The sequence below is a fragment of the Protopterus annectens genome, chromosome 3.part0 (assembly GCF_019279795.1).
Source record: "Protopterus annectens isolate FY-2018-M chromosome 3.part0, PAN1.0, whole genome shotgun sequence".
Lineage (NCBI taxonomy): Eukaryota > Metazoa > Chordata > Ceratodontiformes > Protopteridae > Protopterus > Protopterus annectens.
The window spans coordinates 1,515,017,649-1,515,038,863 of NC_056731.1; the positions used below are offsets into that span (position 1 = coordinate 1,515,017,649).

Below are 21,215 nucleotides of genomic sequence, written 5' to 3' on the forward strand. Positions count from 1 at the left end.
TATAGTACAATTGTATGTGCGAGTTATGTCATCTGATTTGAAATGTAGCAAAGTCTCAGTATAATCTTTAACAAAAAGGGTAAATAAAAACTGTCACTGTGTTTTATATTCAAATCCACATTTTATATTATTAAATAAACCAAATGATAATGATGCATATGTTACTTCACATACATGTTGGGGTGTTGTTAAAGTAAAACCTTTATGCATCTTCCTTTTTTCTAACTTTTATTACAATTTTACATCACAGGCAAGGAGAATGGTGGAAAGCTAGATCACTGACTACAAAGAAGGAAGGTTATATTCCCAGCAATTATGTTGCCAAAGCAAATTCAATAGAAACAGAAGAGTGAGTTACCAACTTACTTACCTATACACTTGTTTCATATGCTCCATATGAGATTTTCTTCACAGCGAGTAAATTTGTTGCCCATTGTATTTCAGTTGGTTTTTCAAGGATATATCCAGGAAGGATGCAGAAAGACAACTCTTGGCTCCTGGAAACAGTCCTGGGTCATTCCTCATCAGAGAAAGTGAAACCTCTAAAGGTAATCATAAGTTTAAGTAGAAAGACGCAGTCAGAAATCCATCAAATATGCCAAACACTGATATATAAAAATTCAGTTAACTTTTTTGTTTTCCTAATTAGGATTTTACTGCCTGCTGTTAACAATCCATAAATGTTTATATTGTACTGACACCAATATTGTTGCTGAAAAATGTTTGTAAATAAATTGCGTTTGAAAAAAAAAAAAAATCAGTTAACGTTTGTGTTTTGCTTCATATCCAGGAAACAAAATGATTTCTCAAGATGATCTGAGAAAGCATTAGATTTCAATATGATGCAAAACATGTTGATCTGAGGTTAAATTAAAAGTCTGTTCTATTCTTAATTTAGTATTCTTTGGATTTATTTGAAACCTCTGAAGGCCCACGTGTCATGGCTTTATGTTTGAGTTTCTACAGAAACATTAGTTTTTGTTTGGATCACAGTAAATGTAATTTCAGTGTAAATAAAATTATAATCAGATCAAAGTAAAGGAGGCAGGATGAGCTTGAGCCGTACTTCTCCAATTTGATGTATTTTCTGAGAAATACCAAAAATGTTGCCATTTGTTCTTCCATCCCATGTGGCTTTTTATTGCAGAATTTCAGTTCTAATCCACATTGCAGTGCAGAGTACAGAATGCAATTTTGTAGGCTCCCTATTAAAATGTTGACACTTGAAATGCCGAATGCTGACAAGCCAAAAAAGACTGAAAATCCAGGGAAAAGACCAAATCTTGAAGATTGCTGTTCTCCGTTGAACTTCTTTTTTGCAGGGAGTCAAGCCAACCAGCACTCCTGATGTGGGGGATCCCAAATCTGAAATTGTCATATTGCAAAGAAAAAGGAGTATTCCGAGAAATGGTCATATCGGACTTGGGTCCAACATTTCAAATGGTTGCCATTTTTGCACCCTCAAGAATGAGTTCTGGCTCTTTATTCACCATTCAGGAGATATTCCATGACCCCTAGTGCATTTGCCATTACCATGAACTAGTCCTCCTTAATTCTCTCCACTTCAGTTGCCACTTGACTGGCATTGTACTTGATCCACAACCTTTGCCTTGCTGGTAGTGAGTTCACACAGAGGTTCAATGGCTCAATGTAGCTTTTCAAGAAATCAGTCTTTTTTCCTTTAGTTTTCCTTAGAGTGGTACATTATCTGATTGCATGCTTAATCTAATTCAAGTTTGTGGGACTTCCATCTTGCACCTGTTTTGACACTGAACAAGTACAAGACAAAGTAATGAACTCCTGACATGGCACTGGCTTTTTATGAAGCACACAGGTACACACACCTACAAACATGCACACACACACTCACATGTGGCATGTATACCCATGGACAAGTTTGATTATTGCCAAGTCACCCGTGGCATACCTTTGGCCTGTGGAAGGAAGCTGGAGCAGCTAGCAAAAACTTGCGTGAACAAAGGGAGACCAGGCTGATTTTGTACAGATAGCATATCGGCCATGAACTGGGCTGAAAAACCAAGCACTATGAGGCAGCACTCCTAACTGCTGCACCAGTATGCCTCTCATAGAGATAGAATCAGCAAGAAAAGGAGAGCAGTGCTGCTGGAACTGAATCCAGCCTCAAATCTTGCAAATACCTTCACTTGGTGGGCTCTTTTCTTACAAAATGTCACCAAGGCAACAAAGACATATAGTCAGTGGTTTATATATCATGGGTGCTCAGGTCTCAAGATAAAATAGTATACACTCCTGGTGTACACGCTGGTGCCAGGACTAGGAAAAAAAGGCAGTGTAGAATCCTCTTAATATGGAAACATTTCTACCACAGGGTTAGGACAGACTTGGGGGAGGGTGGCCCCTGTGACTGAAGGAAGATTTAGTCCACAAAAAAATAGGGCAGGCCAAGCAAGAGGCACAGAGTCAAAAAATGGACTGTTGATGATAAGGAAGACATTTTGTATTGTTACTACAACAGAGGAAACCCACTTCCAGAGCGGTGATATGCAGCAAGAGTAAGAGAGAAATTATAGGAAAGAAAAATACTTGCACAAATTGTGAAAAGCTACAGATAATAATTTAATATCATTAATACAGCAGATTATGAGAAAGTATTGTCTAGATTAAGAAACGTTAAACCACCTGTAAGAAAAAGTGATGGAGAAAGGAGAAAAAAAGATAAAAAAACCAAAAAAAATGTTCTTGAAAGGTATGCTGTGTCTTTCGGCTTTTCCCAGTTAGGGGTCGCCACAGCGGAACTCCGGTCCGCTAATGATTGGTAGTTGATTTTTACATGCCGTGTTACCAGCCCTGATGCACAACCTTCAATGAAGGTACACCCATACACGCATGTCTCCATGCAGAAGACGGTCTAGCTGAGAATCGAACCGGACATCATTTTACTGTGAGGCAACAACGCTACCACAGCACCACCACCGTGGATTTTGAAAGGTATAAAAAAAGAAATAAGGACGTGGGGAAAAAGGGAGATGATATGATGTGATATCTGTACAGAGAAGAAAGCCAATCTAATCAATACATAACATGCAACTCAAAAGATATTTGAACAGAAATATAGGTAAAGATAGCCAGATGTGCTAAATTTCACAATGCAAAAAATAAGATTATAAATGGAGAATTTAAAAAAGAAGATTAGTGAGGTAGAATTTAAACAAATAGAAAGCAAAATGATAGACTATCTTCAAAGTGAAAGATTCGGCATGTAATCTCTGGCAGAAGCAATATCAAAACAAGAGAGACCAATACAGTCCCAGATGAAGGAGTAGCAGGAGAGCGAGCAGGATGCATCTGAAGCAAATACATGAAAGGGTGATGTATTGGGGCCATTTATAGGAGATTCGCATGAAAGTACATTTAGAATTGTACAGCAAGGGAAACAGTGGAAAGTTTGACACAGGTAATATTATAATGCAATGGGCAATTGAGGCCACAGGCAGAGGAGAAACAGAGCAGGATGCATCTGAAGAAGATATGCCACAGGGCAATGTTCAGGAACTTTCTATAGAAGATTTACATGAAAGTCCATTTAGCTGTGTGAAGCCAGGGAAAGAAGAGAAAATAGATAGCAAATTGGATACTCTTAGTCCAGAAGAAAATGATCTAAGGGAAGATCTGCTTGATTTAAGAGAGATGCCTAGACATATTAAGATAGATGAAAAAATATATTACAGAAAGTAAATAAGAAGACCAGTAAAACATTGAACACATTCATCATAACTATTATGAAAAAAACATGATATAACAGAAGTGGATAGGCTATATTACTGCGAAGCTAAATTAATAACAGGTAAAGTGTTACTACAAAAATGTAGAATAAAGGAAAGGAAGGGGAACAGTAGAATGTCACCATGAAAGCAACAGACAGAGAAAACTATAAAGTAATTAAGGCAAGAAGTATCACTATATACAGAATACAGAAAATAGGACAAATCATCAGAAATTCTTAGAAAGACAGATGTGGTAAAAGCAACACACAAAATCAAAACAGGCCATGAGTTATCATAAACTATTTCCAATTTTAAACTAAAAAAGTACCAACACAAGCAGAAAAACCTAGAAGGTATGCTTATAAATAGAAAGGAAAAGTACCAAATAGGCAAATCACTGATTACCCAAAAAGGTTTCATAGAAAACTGAGTAACAAAGCAAAAGAAAAAGAAGATCCCAAAAAAAGAAAAATATGTACATTTTGGAGAAGCATTTATGAAGACCCTATTGAAGGTAACAAAGAAGCTGAAAGAATAAAATAATTAAAAGAAACAGTAAGAAATTCTTATACCAAGGATAAGCACCAGACAGACAAAAACAAAGAAATGCTCCTGGAAATCCACAACAAACCAAAAACTAGACTGGAAACGCAGAAAGGCAGAGTGAAATCCACACAATGTTAGTGTAATAAAACTTTTAATCCACACTTTCGTACCCAAACGTCTTCAGAATAAAATACACAAACTCAACATCACTTTTAAAAGCAATTTCAAAATATCTCTGCACCAATAAACATGTCTTTCCACTTAAACAGTTATACAATTAATCAATAAAATTTCAAAGCACAGGAAGGTATTTCTTTATATAGACTCTACGGTCTTTCAAAAAATGTTTGATGTTGACAGCGTCATTTATACCTGTTTTTTTTATCTGAATTTAATCTGATTTGCCATAAAGCCTCCTTTTGTTCAAGATTTGTTTTAAAACTGCCACCCCCAAAGTCATGTCTTCCTTGGTCCAACACAGAAAATAAAAAGTTTTTGTATGTGGGACAAGTGATGGTATGCTTGTAGAAAGCATTTGTCTTGTCTTGTTTTCTGATGTTGTAATAATGTTCTTTTATTCTAGAGCTCTTGTAGTCATACCAATGTAGAATGCACTACATACCAATGTATACAACCCCTTTACTCTTACAATTGAAATACCCTGGAACTTTCAAAGTGTAAGGCAGATGTTCTAAATTAACTAAGGGACCTTCAGAAATGTATCAACATATATTACAATTCCCACACTTATACATGCCCCATCTTTTCTGTGTGATGTTAGAACAATACACTGATTTTTTTTTCTCTCTTTCTAAAATACTTTTTAGGTTATTTTGATTTTTATATACGAACCTTGGTTGGGTCCCCACTATAGGTTGTAAATCTTTATTTCCCTCTAGAATTTTCCAATTATCAGAAATAATATTCCTAATAATACCACTATCTACTGTCATGTCCAAACAAAACTAGTTACCAACATCTGATATGCTTCTGTCATGTTTCTGTTTTGTACTGGTATCTGTGAACCCCTGCTCAAGCATGGCTGGAAAGAGACTGTCCCTGTTCTGTATAACATATTCAGCCTGCTCATGCAACAAGATTTTACTGTACCCTCTTTCAACAAACAGGGTAGTGAGAAATTCTATTTCCCTCAAAAAATCATCCATTTCACTTGTCATTCGGCTAGCTCTTATAAGCTGTCCTTTTGGAATGTTATTCTTCATGTAACAAAGGTGCAAGCTGGTACAGTGCAAGTAACTACTGCTGAAAGTTTCTTTCCTAAAAATCCTGCTAACTAACTTGTGAAACCTGACTTCCCATTCCAGAGTCACATCCAGAAAATGGGCCTTTAGTCCCATATCCCCCAGGACAAACTTTAAATATCCTGATCTCATGTTAAGTATGTCAACAAAACTTTGTACTGTTTGTACATCCCCAACCATGACAAAAAACAGGTCATAAATAAATCTCTTAAAAAATATAATGTGGTATTCCATGACTAGTGGTTCTAACACAGTACACTCCCAGTGACCCATCACAATGTTCACAAAGGAAGGTGCTGCAGGAGACCCCATAGCTACCCCCAAATTTGTTTGTATATTTTCTTGTTAAATACAAAAAAATATATTATTTAATAGAACAGCTATTAATTCACAGTAATATTTACTTTCAGAATTATTAAATGTGGAAAATGTATTTAAATATTCTCTAACTTGTTCCATTCCTTCAAAGTGGGGAATACAAGTGAAAAGAGAGACAACGTCAAGACTGAACATCACTTGTGTGGTGGGATCAAATGTTGGCACTAAAATGTGTTCCCTAATACTATTTAAAAAGTCCCATGAGTCTTTCAAGTGTGAATTCATTTTATGAACTATAGGATTTAACTTAGAGTCCACCAATAAGGAAATACCCTCTGTAATATAATTTGGGGCAGATACAATGGGTCTAAATGGAGGGCAAGTTTTACTTTTATGTGTTTTTGGAATTCCAAAGAAGGAACCTAGTTTCAGATTATCTATGTGACAGTAATCATAGAGGTCCTTCTCTAAGCTGCTGTTCATTAAACTCTCAAACAAAAAGGAGTAAACACTCCTGTAGCTCTTAACTACTTCCACCATGTATGTTAGTCTGTATTCTGAACTGTTACCTAGCATTTTCTCTATACAGGCAACATATTCCTCTTGATTTGTTAGGACTAGAGTGCCCCCTTTGTCACTTTTCATTACTCTTATGTTACCATTCTCCTGTATTTCTTTTAGAGCTTTCTTTTCTTCCTTAGACAAATTGTGATACATTTTTCTTTTCTTAGCCTACTCCCCCATAGCATTCCTTATTTCACTTTCACAAGCTAATTCAAAAACTTTAATAGTGTGCACTAAGGGTTGTAGCATGAAGGCTTCACATATCTGGTGTTGTTGCTAACAATGTCTTTGAATACATAATTCAAATGTAAAGATCTCGTGTATTTTTTAAGGCTTAAGACAATGTTTGCTATACTTGTCCTACTTGACTGAACAAAGTTTAAGCCCAAATTCAAAACTTTTAAATGATTGTCATTTAAAACAAAAGTAGACAGATTTAAAACATTATTACAGGTACAGAATACCTATTTAATTGTCCGTTGAAGAATTTGACACTGTTCGTTCTGTTCTCCTTAACGTGTGCATTCTCTAGCTTCTGCCCTCCGTCTCCTCGGCTAAAAAAGTCTTAATTCTAGCCCCACCTTCATTTTCATTGTTGGTTGTTGTAAGGTTACTCACAAACAGTCCATTGCCAACACTAGAAGTTCCTGCTTCCACAATATCCATTACAGAGCCTTTAGTTCCTTCCCTAATTAAGGATCTGATATTGGAAGTTGCTTGCAGGCTCTTAGTTCTAGGGGCGTGGACTTCATTGGTGTATTTCTTAAAGGGGAAATGTCTGGTCTTCTTGGTTTGTGTGTTTGTGTGACACACAAAAATCAACATATGCTTTGTCATTTTTATACATAGCAGCATCTCTCTTAATCTTGTGGCTTTTATGGCTGATTACAACCTCTTCATGTTTCTGTAGTTCAGAGAAGAGTATGTGGTACTCAGCCTGTTCTCCAATCTTGCTGTGATAGTCCTTAAGCAAAATTTAATCTGTTTTGCAGATCTTTTCCCTTAGCCCAGTCATCATTTTACAGTTATTGTCTATAAGCAACTTCAGAAACTTTAGACCAGCATTATTAAAGAAGTATTTTAGTGTAACGAAAAATTAATTAGAGCTATCAACTCCATTTGCACATTTAAAGAATCTCAGCCCCTTAAGGACCATACCCAGCTCTATGCAACGTGAAAAATATTTGTTTTCCAAGTCTAGACTCTTATATTTCTTTAGTAATCTGCCCAAGTTGTTACACATGTCTCTGTAAGTTTTCAGCTCTGTACTGTTAATAGGTTTTTCAGAAATGTTATTGATTAATTGTATAACTGTTTAAGTGGAAAGACATGTTTATTGGTGTAGAGATATTTTGAAATTGCTTTTAAAGGTGATGTTGAGTTTGTGTATTTTATTCTGAAGAAGTTTGGGTACAAAAGCATGGATTAAATGTTTTATTACGCTAACATTGTGTGGATTTCACTCTGTCTTTCTGCATTTTCCAGTCTGTTTTTTACCAGACAGACAAATTGAGATAAAATTAAGAAAAGCTCCTAACTAGAAAAACCCAGTCCCAGCTGCAGTACCTAACTTCTTATTAAATACTAACATCTTTACATAAAGAATTAGCCCTGAATAAAAATTATACTCCTCCTTAACAGTTAACCTACAAGCCATTCTAAGACCTTTAGACCAATAACTTCTCTTCTGGCAATAAATAAATTATATACTGGAAAACTGAAGCAGACAGAGTTTATTGTCTTCTAGAAAAAATATTTAATTGGAATACAACAAAATGGTAGTAATAGGAAGTCATATGGAACAAAAGACCATATGCTTTTAGACACAGTCATGATAGAGTTGTAAAAAGGAGAAAAAATCAAGTATGTCATGGATAGATTCCAAAACAGCATTCAACAGTATCCCACATTCCTGGATAATGGAATACTCACAGATGTATAAAATGCACTCTACATTGGTCAATTAAACTGCAGTGACTAGAAAAGTGGTAAACCACTTTGCTGCTAAGCCACGGCAAGACAAATTAATATCCCAGGGATAGAAAATCAAAGGAGAATGTCCTGGAGCAATTCTTTGTCACAGCTGCTGTTTTGTCTTGCCATTAACCTATTAAGCTGTTTACTTAATAGAGTAGGCTACGGTTACAGCTTAACTCCAGAAACCAACCTCGGTCAAAGATATCTCACTTAGTTTTTGTGGATGATTTCAAAGCACAAGTACAAATAGTTAAAACTTTCTCAGATGATATTAGAATGATATCATTTATAAAGAGAATGCTGCATTATTGGTAAAATATTGACCTGAAACTGGATTGTGATGTAAAGGAACTTGAGCAAAAGGGAATGTATAAATATTCGGGAATAGATGAAGGGTCAGCAATAAAACATAAACAAATGAGAGCAACGCTCACTAGGAAATATTTCAGAAGACTTAAGTGATTTTGAAAACTGCTTTGAAGTTTTGGAATAAAATCCAAGCTATAAATCAATTTGCTTTTCCTGTTCTAGCCCACAGCATTGATGTAATCGTCTGGCCCCAAAAAGTATTGAATCGGTTGGGCAAGAAAACAAGAAAAATGTTTCATACTTTGAAATAATATGCAAAAGCCATTACATACCAACATTATACATCCCTCACTCTGAAGGAGCGATGGACATCCTCAAAACTGACTGCATATCATAGATTTGCAGTCGTGGGATTGCATACACATTTGCTGACCTCATCAAATCCAAACATGGGGGAAGTTCTAAGGCAAACAGTGAAGAAGTCTAATAATGTCTTTGCTTAGTTTAGCAGAAACATTCTGGGACAGAGTGCAAATGGAAATCAAACTAGAAGTAGATGAGAGTCAGACAGTTCCAGTAGGAGCAATAGGACACACACATACACAGACAAGCAGTGCATTCACATCTAAAAATTATTTCGAAGGTCACTAGTTCAAGTATAGATTGTCAGTGGGATACTGGAGAAAATGCCTTTAGTATGCAGGAGAAAACTAGAAGATCAGATGAAAATGTGCATGGATACAGTAAACACATGCAGACTTCTCAGTGACAGCATCCCAGCGGCAAGCAGTAAGTCTGAAGGACAAAGAACAATTAGGTAAAAAGGAGTCTTATGCTGAAACAGAAAAAGTAATGCTTTTAGAAATAAGGATCAGATTAAGGGTTTTATTGAATCACATTGCTTGCATAAATAGATGCAATGTTATGAATCAAAAACGTTGTACAAAAAGCTATATGGCAAACTTCTGATTCTGCTGCTGGGAATGAGTGAATACATGAGGTACTGCATCCTCTATGTATATCACAGACATTGCATCTCCATGAAAAAATGAGGGGCGAATGTAGGTGACAAACTTTAAACAGTATGATTGCATAGCAATTCACATAGCATTCATGCAGGGCTTTTCTAGTGCAGTGCAAGCAAGGCAGTTGTCCTAGTTACTAGAGTGATAGCCAGCTGTAAGAAGCAAGAGACCAAGAGACATCTGAGGGGGAGTGGTCACTTTTCAAGCTTACCTAAAAATGGCTCTGCCCTCCTGATACCCTTGAAGAACATACATTCAGTATTTCTTCACTGTCACAGAGTATGTTTCAGGCAAATCTAAATGCCTTCTTGGTTAAAAATAGTAAATTTAGATTGAGAAGAGAAGAGGTTTATGCCTATCATGTATAATTTTATCTGCTGCATCTTAGAAGAATAAGTTATTAACAAATTTACAATAAACTTCATAACATGTCGATCACTAGGGTTGGAGTTTGGAAAAATGAGTAAGGTGTTTACCTTACATGCAAAAAGTACATGGTTTGATTTTCACCTTTGAGGGAAACTGAGTAGACTTACAATAGCCTGAAAAGGCAGCTAGCCTAGTACTTACCTATGAAATTAACCTGACAAAATTGATTGTCAAGTTTCTTAATGCTGTTATGGTAAAGGTATGCTGTGCAATAATTTGCTCATCCAAATGATAAAAAGATTCCATGATTCCACTGCTTTATGTATAAATATTTTCAGGCATAATTTCAACATGTTAACTTTTATATGGGAAATTTTACAAATCTATCCAATAAAAATGCTGGTAGAAATTAATACAGTTCATGCATAAAGTTGACAGTTGTGTGCATATATAAATATGTTTAAATGGTTTTCCACCCATGATGTTATCCAGATTCAAAGTCAGAATGATTAGTCTTACTGCAGTATAAATGTACATAGTTTGTAAGGAGTATGCGTGTAGTATACCTCTGTGTTGTTGAATGTACTGCATCCTTTTTATGGCATGATGGCTGATATGTGTTGTAGGTTCAAGCCTTAGTGCCTGCTACAACAGAATCACTTTTGGATATTGTATTAATGTATATAAGAAAAAGGGTACAGTAGCATGCACCTGTAGCCATTACTGTAGGCCAGAGAGTGATAAAAGAGTAACCGACAATAAAGGTACTAACTTTGCTGATAAAACTATGCCATAATAATGTACTTAAACTAATCCCATTTGACTAGTCACTACATGTCTGCAATATCATGCTCACATTCTGGCTTTGCATAAGTACTTCATGGTAACCTGAGCAATGCAGCAAAATCGCTTTGCCCTAAATAATGTTAAATACCTGCTGCCATAATAAGTAGATATTTTGGTAAAATTAATTTTTGCATAGTGATACATACAATGCATACAGTTGTTTCCAAACTACAGAAATAAAGAATGCTATGTACTTAATGAATAAAACTAGACAGACTGAGATGAATGCTGCATTTATCCATAACATTATGGTTTACTCCTGGGCTCAAAACACAAGGAGGTAGATACATCAGTAAAAATAAATGCAGGACTTCCCATTAACAATAATTATTTCTTTTATATGTTTAATTGCATGTCAGTTCTTGTTTCTCTTTTTCATTGTGGTGTCTGGTAGTGCAGGGTCATATACCGATATGAACATGTTACAGATACCATGACGTGTGATTTGTTACAGGAAAAGTACTGCTATTAGTCTTGTCTAATAATGCTGGGGGATATACTTCTGATACTAATAGGCATAGCATTACACTGAGATTTTTGTCTGTGCCTTGTTTCAATACTGTATGTTAATATAGCAATTGCATTTTTTTTCTTTTTTTCTTTTACATTCTTTATGAAGTTGCCACCACGGTAGCTATGTTAGCAAGTTGAAGCTGTGCTATCCATCTGAATTATTTTAATCATTCATAGGTTTATTTAGCCATCAGACACTTCTTCCATGGGGATAATTCTGTATTTTATGTTACTTAAAAAAACTTTTTCCAGACAATCTGTTTGCTGGAATGATGATGGAGTTACACCTTAGCTGTGTATCACTGGCTTTAGTAGCAACTCCTTAATTATAACAGAATTGTTAACACTTACCAAACCAAAACTTACCTGCCTAAAAATGCAGCACTTACTTTACGGCTACACATGTTAAAGTGTGTAGCAGCACAAGCTGAGACTAAAATGTTTGAACTGGTAACAGCAGCTTAAAATGTATTAATTGTTTTCTGGTATATTAATTTGCCGAATGAATCCTATGTTTAAAGTCAAATCAAGGACCATATTTGTACAATTGGTTGCTGTGAAAACAGTAAGAGAAGTGCTCCTTGCCATGTGAATAAAAATAACTAACTTGCTGTCCAGAACTCCTTCAGCAAACCTGTTGTATTATGTATTTCTATCCTGTAAGTCTACACTGTATGGTTCCTTATCAGAAATGGGAGATGAGATAAAGATGCCCTGTCACTTCAAAAACTGAGATGTGGTAATAAAACCCAGGAAATTCTAAAATGTGATGTTGCACCTTTACAGCATTTTTGCAACTTCCCCCATGTGTGGAGGCTGCACCCTTATACCTTTGCTACTTATTAAATCACAGGACCTTTGCATTGGGAGAATATTCTAAGATATTGCAGACACATTACTCGACCAGACTCAGAATTTTCAGTGTTCCAAGAACTTTCAGCTTGTACCAGAATTGTATAGCTTTCTAATAGGAGATACAGAGATACAGCAGTATGGATTTACCTCCTGACAAAACACTGAATGAAATACTAACATTATTAGGGTGATTGCACACTGTGAGCATGTGACTGCATCATGTGATCCTCAAATGCTTTTGTGCCACATAAGAGTTCCATTTAGGTAGAGTAACATATATAGTCTAACCGTCTGAACTATATCAGATCACAAAATGCTTAACTCAACGAGATGGGCTCATGCTGTTGTAAATCAGCAAGCAGCCACAATACAGTGGTTATGAACTGAGTGAAAACAGTCTTAATCTTGAGCTGACTGACGCAGACTATGTCATAGAAATGCTGTATATGTCTATTTTTATAGGATTGCATCAGTTCCACGTTTACTAATCTTGTGTTATATTTCTTTTTTTTTTCAGGCAGCTACTCACTTTCTGTAAGAGATCATGACCCCCAGCAATCAGATGTTATCAAACACTACAAAATCAGGTGTCTGGACAACGGTGGTGTTTATATTTCCCCAAGAATTACATTCTCTGACATTTGTGATATGATCAAACATTACCAAAGTATGTAGTACCAATGACTAATGACTTTGCATTGATTAGTATTTATTCATACAGTTTCTTTATGCTTTATAGGAATTTTCTGGCGATCAGTGACTGATATTGGTATGTGCTTTCCCCTTAAAGTGGAGCTACTTTGCTATGAAATGAATAGGTTTGAATGCTTTTAACTGCAAATTTCTGTATTTGTTGGGTATAGAAATGCCGCGATAGTGTTTATACATTTCTAAACTGTCATCTCAAAATCACTTCCAATGAGTATCCTTGAAGACACAGACATATGTAAATCACTCATGTATAAAACAATTACTTTGTTTCCCTTAACAAAACAAAATTTTTGTTACTGTGCATCAGAAGTAAAGTATTATTTCTCATGAGAAGTTAGAGGTCATTTTATTTGGTATACAGAAGTAAGCAGCTAACCATCTCACATTTAAATGAAACAAATATTTGAATCAGTAAATTAGGTTTTTTACTACTGATTTCCAATCAAATGCATATGTTCACTGATACATTATTTCCCAGTTACCATTATTTCATCATAGAAAGAATAACAAAAGTCATTGTTTTAAGTTTGCATTTACAGACCTGCTTGTAGAAATCCACAACTGGCCACAGCACAAACACAGGTTTAATAAAAAAAACCTCAAAACTCTAGCGCCTTGGCTTACAGCCTTCCAGGAGTAATACAAAACACACAGCTTTACACAGACTTTATACAACACCATTCCTCAGTTAATTATTCAATTACATAGTAATTGTTTACAATTAATCTCTAAATTTAAGCCTGCAGGTACCATAGTACTGAACTTTAAAATATAAACAGATTCTTTACAAAGAGGTTTGCCTTTCATATCACGTATTTCACCAATTTTCATAAAAACTTGCTCTAAAACAGAAGCTTTTAACAAAGAATGATTAGCATTATGAACTGTTTTGAAATGCATTGCAATATTACTTTATATTTTACCATTCTTCACATCTCTTATATGTTCCTGTATTCTTACTTTAAATTTCCCTTTGCTTTCTCCTATATAAAATAAATTACAAGGGCAGCAGAGAGCATATATTATCCCTTCACTGCTACATGAAAAGCTATCACCAGGAGAAAACATTTATTTTCTTAAAATTTGTAACACCGAAACATATTGAGCAACCACCACAAGGGTGAGTGTCCCTTATGGCAGGTATTATGTGCAGTGTCTCATTAGACATGGGGCTAGTTTTCATCCCCATATGTATGCTCTATATAGGAGAAAGCAAAAAGAAATGTAAAGTAAGAATACAGGAACATATAAGAGATATAAAGAATGATAAAATAGAAAGTAATGTTGCAATGTATCTCAAAACAGTTCATAATGCTAATCATTCTTTGTTAAAAGCTTCTGTTTTAGAGCAAGTTTTTATGAAAATTGGTGAAATATGTGATATTAAAGACAAACTTCTTTGTAAAGAATCTGTTTATATTTTAAGTTCAATACTATGGTACCTGTAGGCTTAAATTTAGAGATTAATTGGAAACAATTACTATGTAATTGAATAATTAATTGATGAATGGTGTTATATAAAGTTTGTGTAAAGCTCTGTGTTTTGTATTACTCCTGGAAGGCTGTAAGCCAAGGCGCTAGAGTTTTGAGTTTTTTTTATTAAACCTGTGTTTGTGCTGTGGCCAGTTGTGGATTTCTTCTTGCTACTGTTCTTCAGGTTGTTACATACAGATCTGCTTGTGCCTCCCCTGAATTTGGCTAGTGCCTCCCCAGGGAGACTGGATTCCCCATTTGAGACACATTCTTAACAGTTCAGTTACATGGGGGCATTATGATAACCAAATCATTAATGTTCTTCTAGTCGTAGACCTTTTTCTTGTATGATTTTTGATATTTTTGATTAATACGCAAAATGTTTCTCTCATGGCTAACTTTTTTTTTTTAGCTTGTTACAACCGTCATGGTCTATCTGTTGTCTATTAGCAGCTATTACAAGATTGTCCTTTACAGTCTAAACATAATAGCCAAGATCCCCCATACCTAATACATCAGACTGTAATTAACCGCCCATTGGATTCCTTATCTCCCAAATTGCAAAATCCACATCCTTATCCGGCCCACTGTGTCCACTGAGTATTTATTGGGTGACTAGACATACATACATATATACAGATGGGTTCACTACATAATCTCGAAATTTTGAAATATCAAATTTCAAAATCTCGAGACCATATAGCTGAAACCCCTAAATACCAAAAGACCAGAAGTGCGAATTTCAAAATCCCGAACACTACATTAAACAGACACCACACACATACACATACACATACCTTTGCCCAAAACACAAACACACAAACCTACACTATATACAAGAAGGAGGGCAAGCCCCCCCTGACCCCCCACACCCCTCTTACTTAAATATTCTAACTCCAAGGTCACACTACACAGACAACCACACAAAACACCACCACACACCTACATTCCCCTCTCACACACACTCACAGTCACAACACACACATACACACGCACTAAAGCCCCTAACCAACACACTTAAACATAGATACGTACCTGACCTTCTACCTATCCATTCACAAACTGCAACACCAGAAGCGCTACTTCAACATCTACAAACTTCGGGATTTTGAAATTCGCACTTCTGGTCTTTCAGTATTTAGGGGTTACAGCTATATGGTCTCGAGATTTTGAAATTCGATATTTCAAAATTTCGAGATTATGTAGCGAACCCATACAGATATACATATATACATACACACATGCATGCAGACACACATACATACATACATACACACATACATACATACAGACAGACATACATACATAAGAAGGTCTGTGCCCAGTGGCTGGCTCTTCTAGATGCTGTTTGTATGGTGGGATCATTTTGGGGTGGTATGGCAAATCACTTGAATGTTGGAGTGAGAAAGATGTTTAGTGGGCCACTGGACCACTATTTCTGGCTTTAAATTATGCCTAACCTTTGGAATGGGGAACTAAACTACCAAGGTAAGTTAGTAGAGAAACACTGTGCATGTTGAGTTTCTGGAAAAATCAGATCACCGGACTTGGTGTATAAGTAAAGGAGTAATAAGAAAGGAGTTTGTTTTACATCTTGAGGCAATGTTACAACTGCCTTATGTATACAGACCACCCTCTCCTCCTCCCAACAAGTTCAAATATATGTGAGAGATGCAACTATATAGCCAAACTGGAGGCTGAGCTCTCTCAACCCAGTACTGGCACAGCCAGTCAGGAGGAGAAGGTAACCACAAACACCACAAATCCAGTCTCACATAGACCTATCGCATCAGCAAACCAAACACATAAACACACAAAAACATACTTGGAGGCTCTAAATAAAAATCTGCCTAAGCAGCAGAGACCTCCAAAGCAGATATCCAAACAACCCCTACCACAAAACAATACCCACGTAGCACATAGCTCACAAAGTCAGTGTGCCACACAGTCACAGCCCTTAAGGCTAAACAACACACCTAATACACTTGTAATAGGTGACTCTATTGTCAGACACACTGACGTCCCACTCACCAGACTGAACAAGGAGAAGGTCACTGTAAGCTGCCTGTCGGGTGCCAGGATCCGCCACATAACACAAGCACTTGGGTCACTCCAAAGCAAGTACAAATATGACTCCGTCATTGTCCATGCTGGTGTGAATGACCTGAGACGTACCTCCCTGGACTACATGAAAAGAGACATAGAGGAGCTCTCTGATCATGTAGCCCAGGCCGGTATGACCCTGACCTTGAGTAGCATCTTGCCCTCACCAAGAATGATGCCACAGTATAAAGACAAAATGATCAATTTTAACAATTGGCTAAAGTATTGGTGTCATTCAAAGGGGATCCAGTGTCTGTCAGCCTGGGATGACATGCTCGACAAGCCATGTTGCTTCACTAGGGACAGCTTGCACCTGTCACCCCTGGGTTTTTGAATACTGGCAAAGGCTCTTGCCTCCCCCATAGTGCCTTTTTTAGGCAAGGCTCAAAAGACAAAGCCACCTCCATAGACAACACAAAGAAAAAAAAACTAAGGGTAATGCTGCTCAACACCAGAAATTTAAACCTCAAGATGCAAGCACTCGAGACTCTCCTCAGTATGGAGAATATCGATATCTGTGCAGTAACAGAAACCTGGTTCAAGGCTCCCGAGAGCACCCCAGCACTAACAGGTTATACTTCATACCATGCTTTTTGGCCCCAAAACTCGGACCGAACCACAAAAGGAGGGGGAGTATCCATATTTATCAAAGATACCCACACCTTCAGGTTAGTGGCACTGCACAAAGCATCGGAGACCATCCATGTGCAACTAACAGTGGGCAAAACTGCCTTTCAGTTTGTAGCCTGCTACAGACCACCCTCCCAATCCCAAACACAGGAAGCCCACTCGGCTTTCCTGAGAACACTGAAGAATATGAAGGTCTCTCCAAACACCATTATATTGGGTGACTTCAACTACCCAAACATTGATTGGGAAAACTACTCAAGCCCAAACACCCTCGCCCAACGGTTCCTAGAATTTATAAACTCAAATGCTATGGAATAACTGGTCGCCACTCCCACAAGAGGGGAAAACATATTGGATCTGGTCATCACCAACATGGGGTCTCTATGTTCCACACCAGAGGTATACCCCTCATTGGTAAGATCAGACCATAAACTAATCTCACTGGCCATCCATATTCCGTCCCCACCCCCAGCCAAGGAAACCACGGTAAAAAACTTCTCAAAAGCAAACTTCACACTTCTCAAAACCGAGGTGGAATCCTTCAAAGCCCCCGGGCCAGTGGAAAATACGGCCCAAAATGCAGAATCCTTTACAAAAGCATTCTATGGACACCTACAGGAATGCATGGAGCATGCTATTCCAAATAAAATCAAGACTCACTCCTCCAAAGGCAGGAGACCTGTTTGGTGGACCCCGACCATAAATAAGCTATACAACAGAAGGAGAAAGCTACTACATGATAGAGCAAAATTCCAAAAAGGGACGGCGTCTCTGATCAGTACTAGCAAGAAACTACGATCCCTCATAAAATCATCTAAGGCCAGCTTCGAAAGAAAAATTGCACAAGACACTAAAGATAATCACAAGGCCTTCTTTAGTTATGTCAGGAACCTGGGAGGCAACTCCCAGATATGCTCTGAGTTAGTGCAAAATGACAAAAAATACACTGAACCCACAGACATTGCAAACATCCTGGCAGAAAGGTTCAGTGCAAACTTCTCCCCCCCTTCCCCCCCAAAAGAGCAAATGTCTATCCTAACAGAGTGTAGCCTTCCTGAGATCACAGATGCACAGGTGAGAGCTGCCCTCTCCAAAGCAAAAAACACAGCGTCAGTACAGCAACAGTGGTCCCACTCCACAAAGGTGGTGCCACAACAGACCCCAGAAACTATCGCCCTATAAGCCTGACTAGCCTAGTCTGCAAAGCTATGGAGCGTATCATCATGGAAATCATAAACAAAGACATTGGGAACCTCCAGACACTAGATCCTACCCAATTCAGCTTTGATAAGGGTAGATCTTGCCTCTTGAACCTGGTCGACTTCTTTGAAACAGTTACCAAAGCCATAGATGAAGAGAAGGAAGTCCACACAGCCTACCTGGACCTCGCAAAAGCCTTCAACACAATACCCCACTCGGGCATCATAAATAAGCTCACCAGCTTAAATATCAACCCCTATGTCACAAGATGGGTTACAGACTGGCTCAGGGATAGAATCCACATGGTCAGAATAGTAGGTACCATGTCAGACTCTAAACCAGTTACAAGTGGCATCCCACAAGGCTCAGTCCTGGGACCTCTCTTGTTCGGTATATATTTCTCTGAGGTACAGGCTAACACGGGTGGACTATGGCTGACCAAGTTCGCAGATGACTGCAAACTGGGTGCCATAATCGACTCTCTGGCTGACACGAGCATCCTCCAAAAGGGTCTCACAGAGACAAATAACTGGTGCCAGAGCCATGGCCTAAAGCTAAATGCCAAAAAGTGCATAGTCATCCCCTTTGGGAAAAACAAAGTGCCCACAAATTACCACATAGGTGGTAATCCATTAAGTACGGAAGAAGTAATTAGGGGCTTGGGGACCCAAGTAGATAGCGATCTCTCCTTTGACAATCATGTTGCCAAAGTGGTTAGAAAGACCTTCTATATAGCCCACCTTATCATGAAAGGGTTCAGATCTAGATCAAGAGAGGTCATTGTGCCCCTGTACTCATCACTTATCACGCCTATAATTGAATACAATGCCCCATTTGGGATGTACCTTGCCCGACACCTGTAGCAACTGGAAAGACCCCAAAAGTACCTCACCAAGAGGATCAAGGGACTCAAACAGATGCCCTATGCAGTTCAACTAAAGAAACTCCAGCTCTACTCAGTTGTGTACCACCTACTCAGAGGCGATCTGTGTCTGACGTATAAAGCCATATCCAACCCAGAATTAATGCACATGCTTCACCTCAGGAAATCAAAATCCCTTAGAGCTACACACTCCAGGGACTTGAACCTCAGCACAGAAATAAATAGGACATGCTGGAGGGACAGATTCATATCCCAGAGGCTCCCCTCACTCTGGAACAAAATCCCAATCCATGTTAGGCAGAGCCCCTCACTGACCCTCTTCAAGAGAAATCTTGACGAGTGGATGGGAGATCGTAAGTTTACCCCTGGGATCTCTTCTGTGTCCATGCTTGACAGAGGTACGGTAAACTAACCTTAAAAGGGCTACCTTCTGTGACCTACTATACAGAGGCACAGTCAACTAATCTAAAAGGGTGGCAAAAGCCAAATACACTCTGGCTAGGCTTATAAATGCCCTAGGGCAGATAGCCTAGTATCAACCTATGAACCTATGAACATTTATAGGAGTTTCCTGTTTGTACTTTGTGCCTTTTGGGGCTTGTCCAGAGTTTTTTGGTTTTTGTGCTCTATTTCTGGACTTACTCCATTCTCTGGGTATAAGTAAGTACACATATTAATATGATTGTAGATAAGGACTACTTGGTCCACCTAGTCTGACCATTTCCATATTCTAGACAAGCTGTACAGCATTCATAGCCCAACAGATTATTTCTGTTTTCATATGTTTTGTGAAAATTGTCTTATATTTCTTATGCATTCTTGAATTAGATTTTTTCACACTATACCCTATATGGGAAGGCTGTTCCACTCTTCTACCATCTTTACCAATGCTTTCTTGCATTTCCAGTGAAACATCTGGCTTGTATGTTTAAACTACTTCCTCTTGATCTCATAAGTCTGTTTTCTGAAAATCTTTACCTTCTTGTGCTGTATGCAGGAAATACCTTAAATGTACCTATCATGTTTCCTCTCTGCCTTTTATCTTCAAATCTATACTTGTTTATTTTGGTTTCATTTCCTCTATCTTCTGATGCAGTCTTTGCATCATTTTGACGCAATCCTCTGAAAAGCTTCTAGCCTGTCCATACCATTAGAAAGATGAGATCACCAGAGCTGCACACAGGATATTGAGGAATAATGTATTGATTTTGGCTGGTAATATCTCAACCTATATGCCTGATTATTATGTAGTCTTCCTTCCTACTCCCTCATATTATTTGCTTACCTTTATCTCTTCTGCTGTTCAGATCTCTTTCCTCATTTAGGTTCATAGGTTCATAGCTGTTTACTAGGCGAATGGCCACAAGGGCCTTTTTAAGCCTAGCCATGCATCCCAAATCTCTGACAAGCTCTGGTACTTTTGGTAAGTGTAAGCAGGGGTTTGGAAGATGAAGCATTTACAAGCAGGGGCCTGGGAGGTGAACCATTTACAGGTTGCCTTTGTTCATTAGAGACATAGGTGCCAAGCTATGGAGGAATTTCCTGTCCAGCACCCAGTTGTCCAAGTTACACTTGAATTGGGTTAGGGAGGAACTCTGCTTCATATGGCTAGGGAGCCTGTTCCAGAGATGGGTTGGTCTCTGGGATACATACCTGTCTCTCCAGCAGTTCCTGTTTATATCACAGGCAAGGTTTAAGTCTTCAGAATGAGTAATTCTGGTGCTGTTTGTTTTGCTGATATGCAGAAGGTCCACCAGAGTGGGATCTGACATTGCCCTGTATGCCAGGCATAGATCTCCCCTCAACAGCTTGTAGGAGACAGAATACAGGAATAGGGCCTTGAAGTGGATTGCATATGACATTTTCCTTATGCTCTGTATTCTTT

At 37.8% G+C, this 21,215-nt stretch overlaps 1 protein-coding gene across 2 annotated transcripts in view; it reads left to right on the plus strand.

The window, feature by feature from the left end:
* Positions 1 to 21,215, plus strand: part of LYN (LYN proto-oncogene, Src family tyrosine kinase) — an 821,134-nt gene that overhangs the window by 542,963 nt on the left and 256,956 nt on the right. For both annotated transcript variants that reach the window (XM_044065544.1, XM_044065543.1), the window contains exons 6-8: positions 251 to 349; positions 445 to 548; positions 12,848 to 12,997. In XM_044065544.1, coding sequence (XP_043921479.1) covers positions 251 to 349; positions 445 to 548; positions 12,848 to 12,997 — 353 coding nt within the window. The remainder of the gene's footprint in view (positions 1 to 250; positions 350 to 444; positions 549 to 12,847; positions 12,998 to 21,215) is intronic.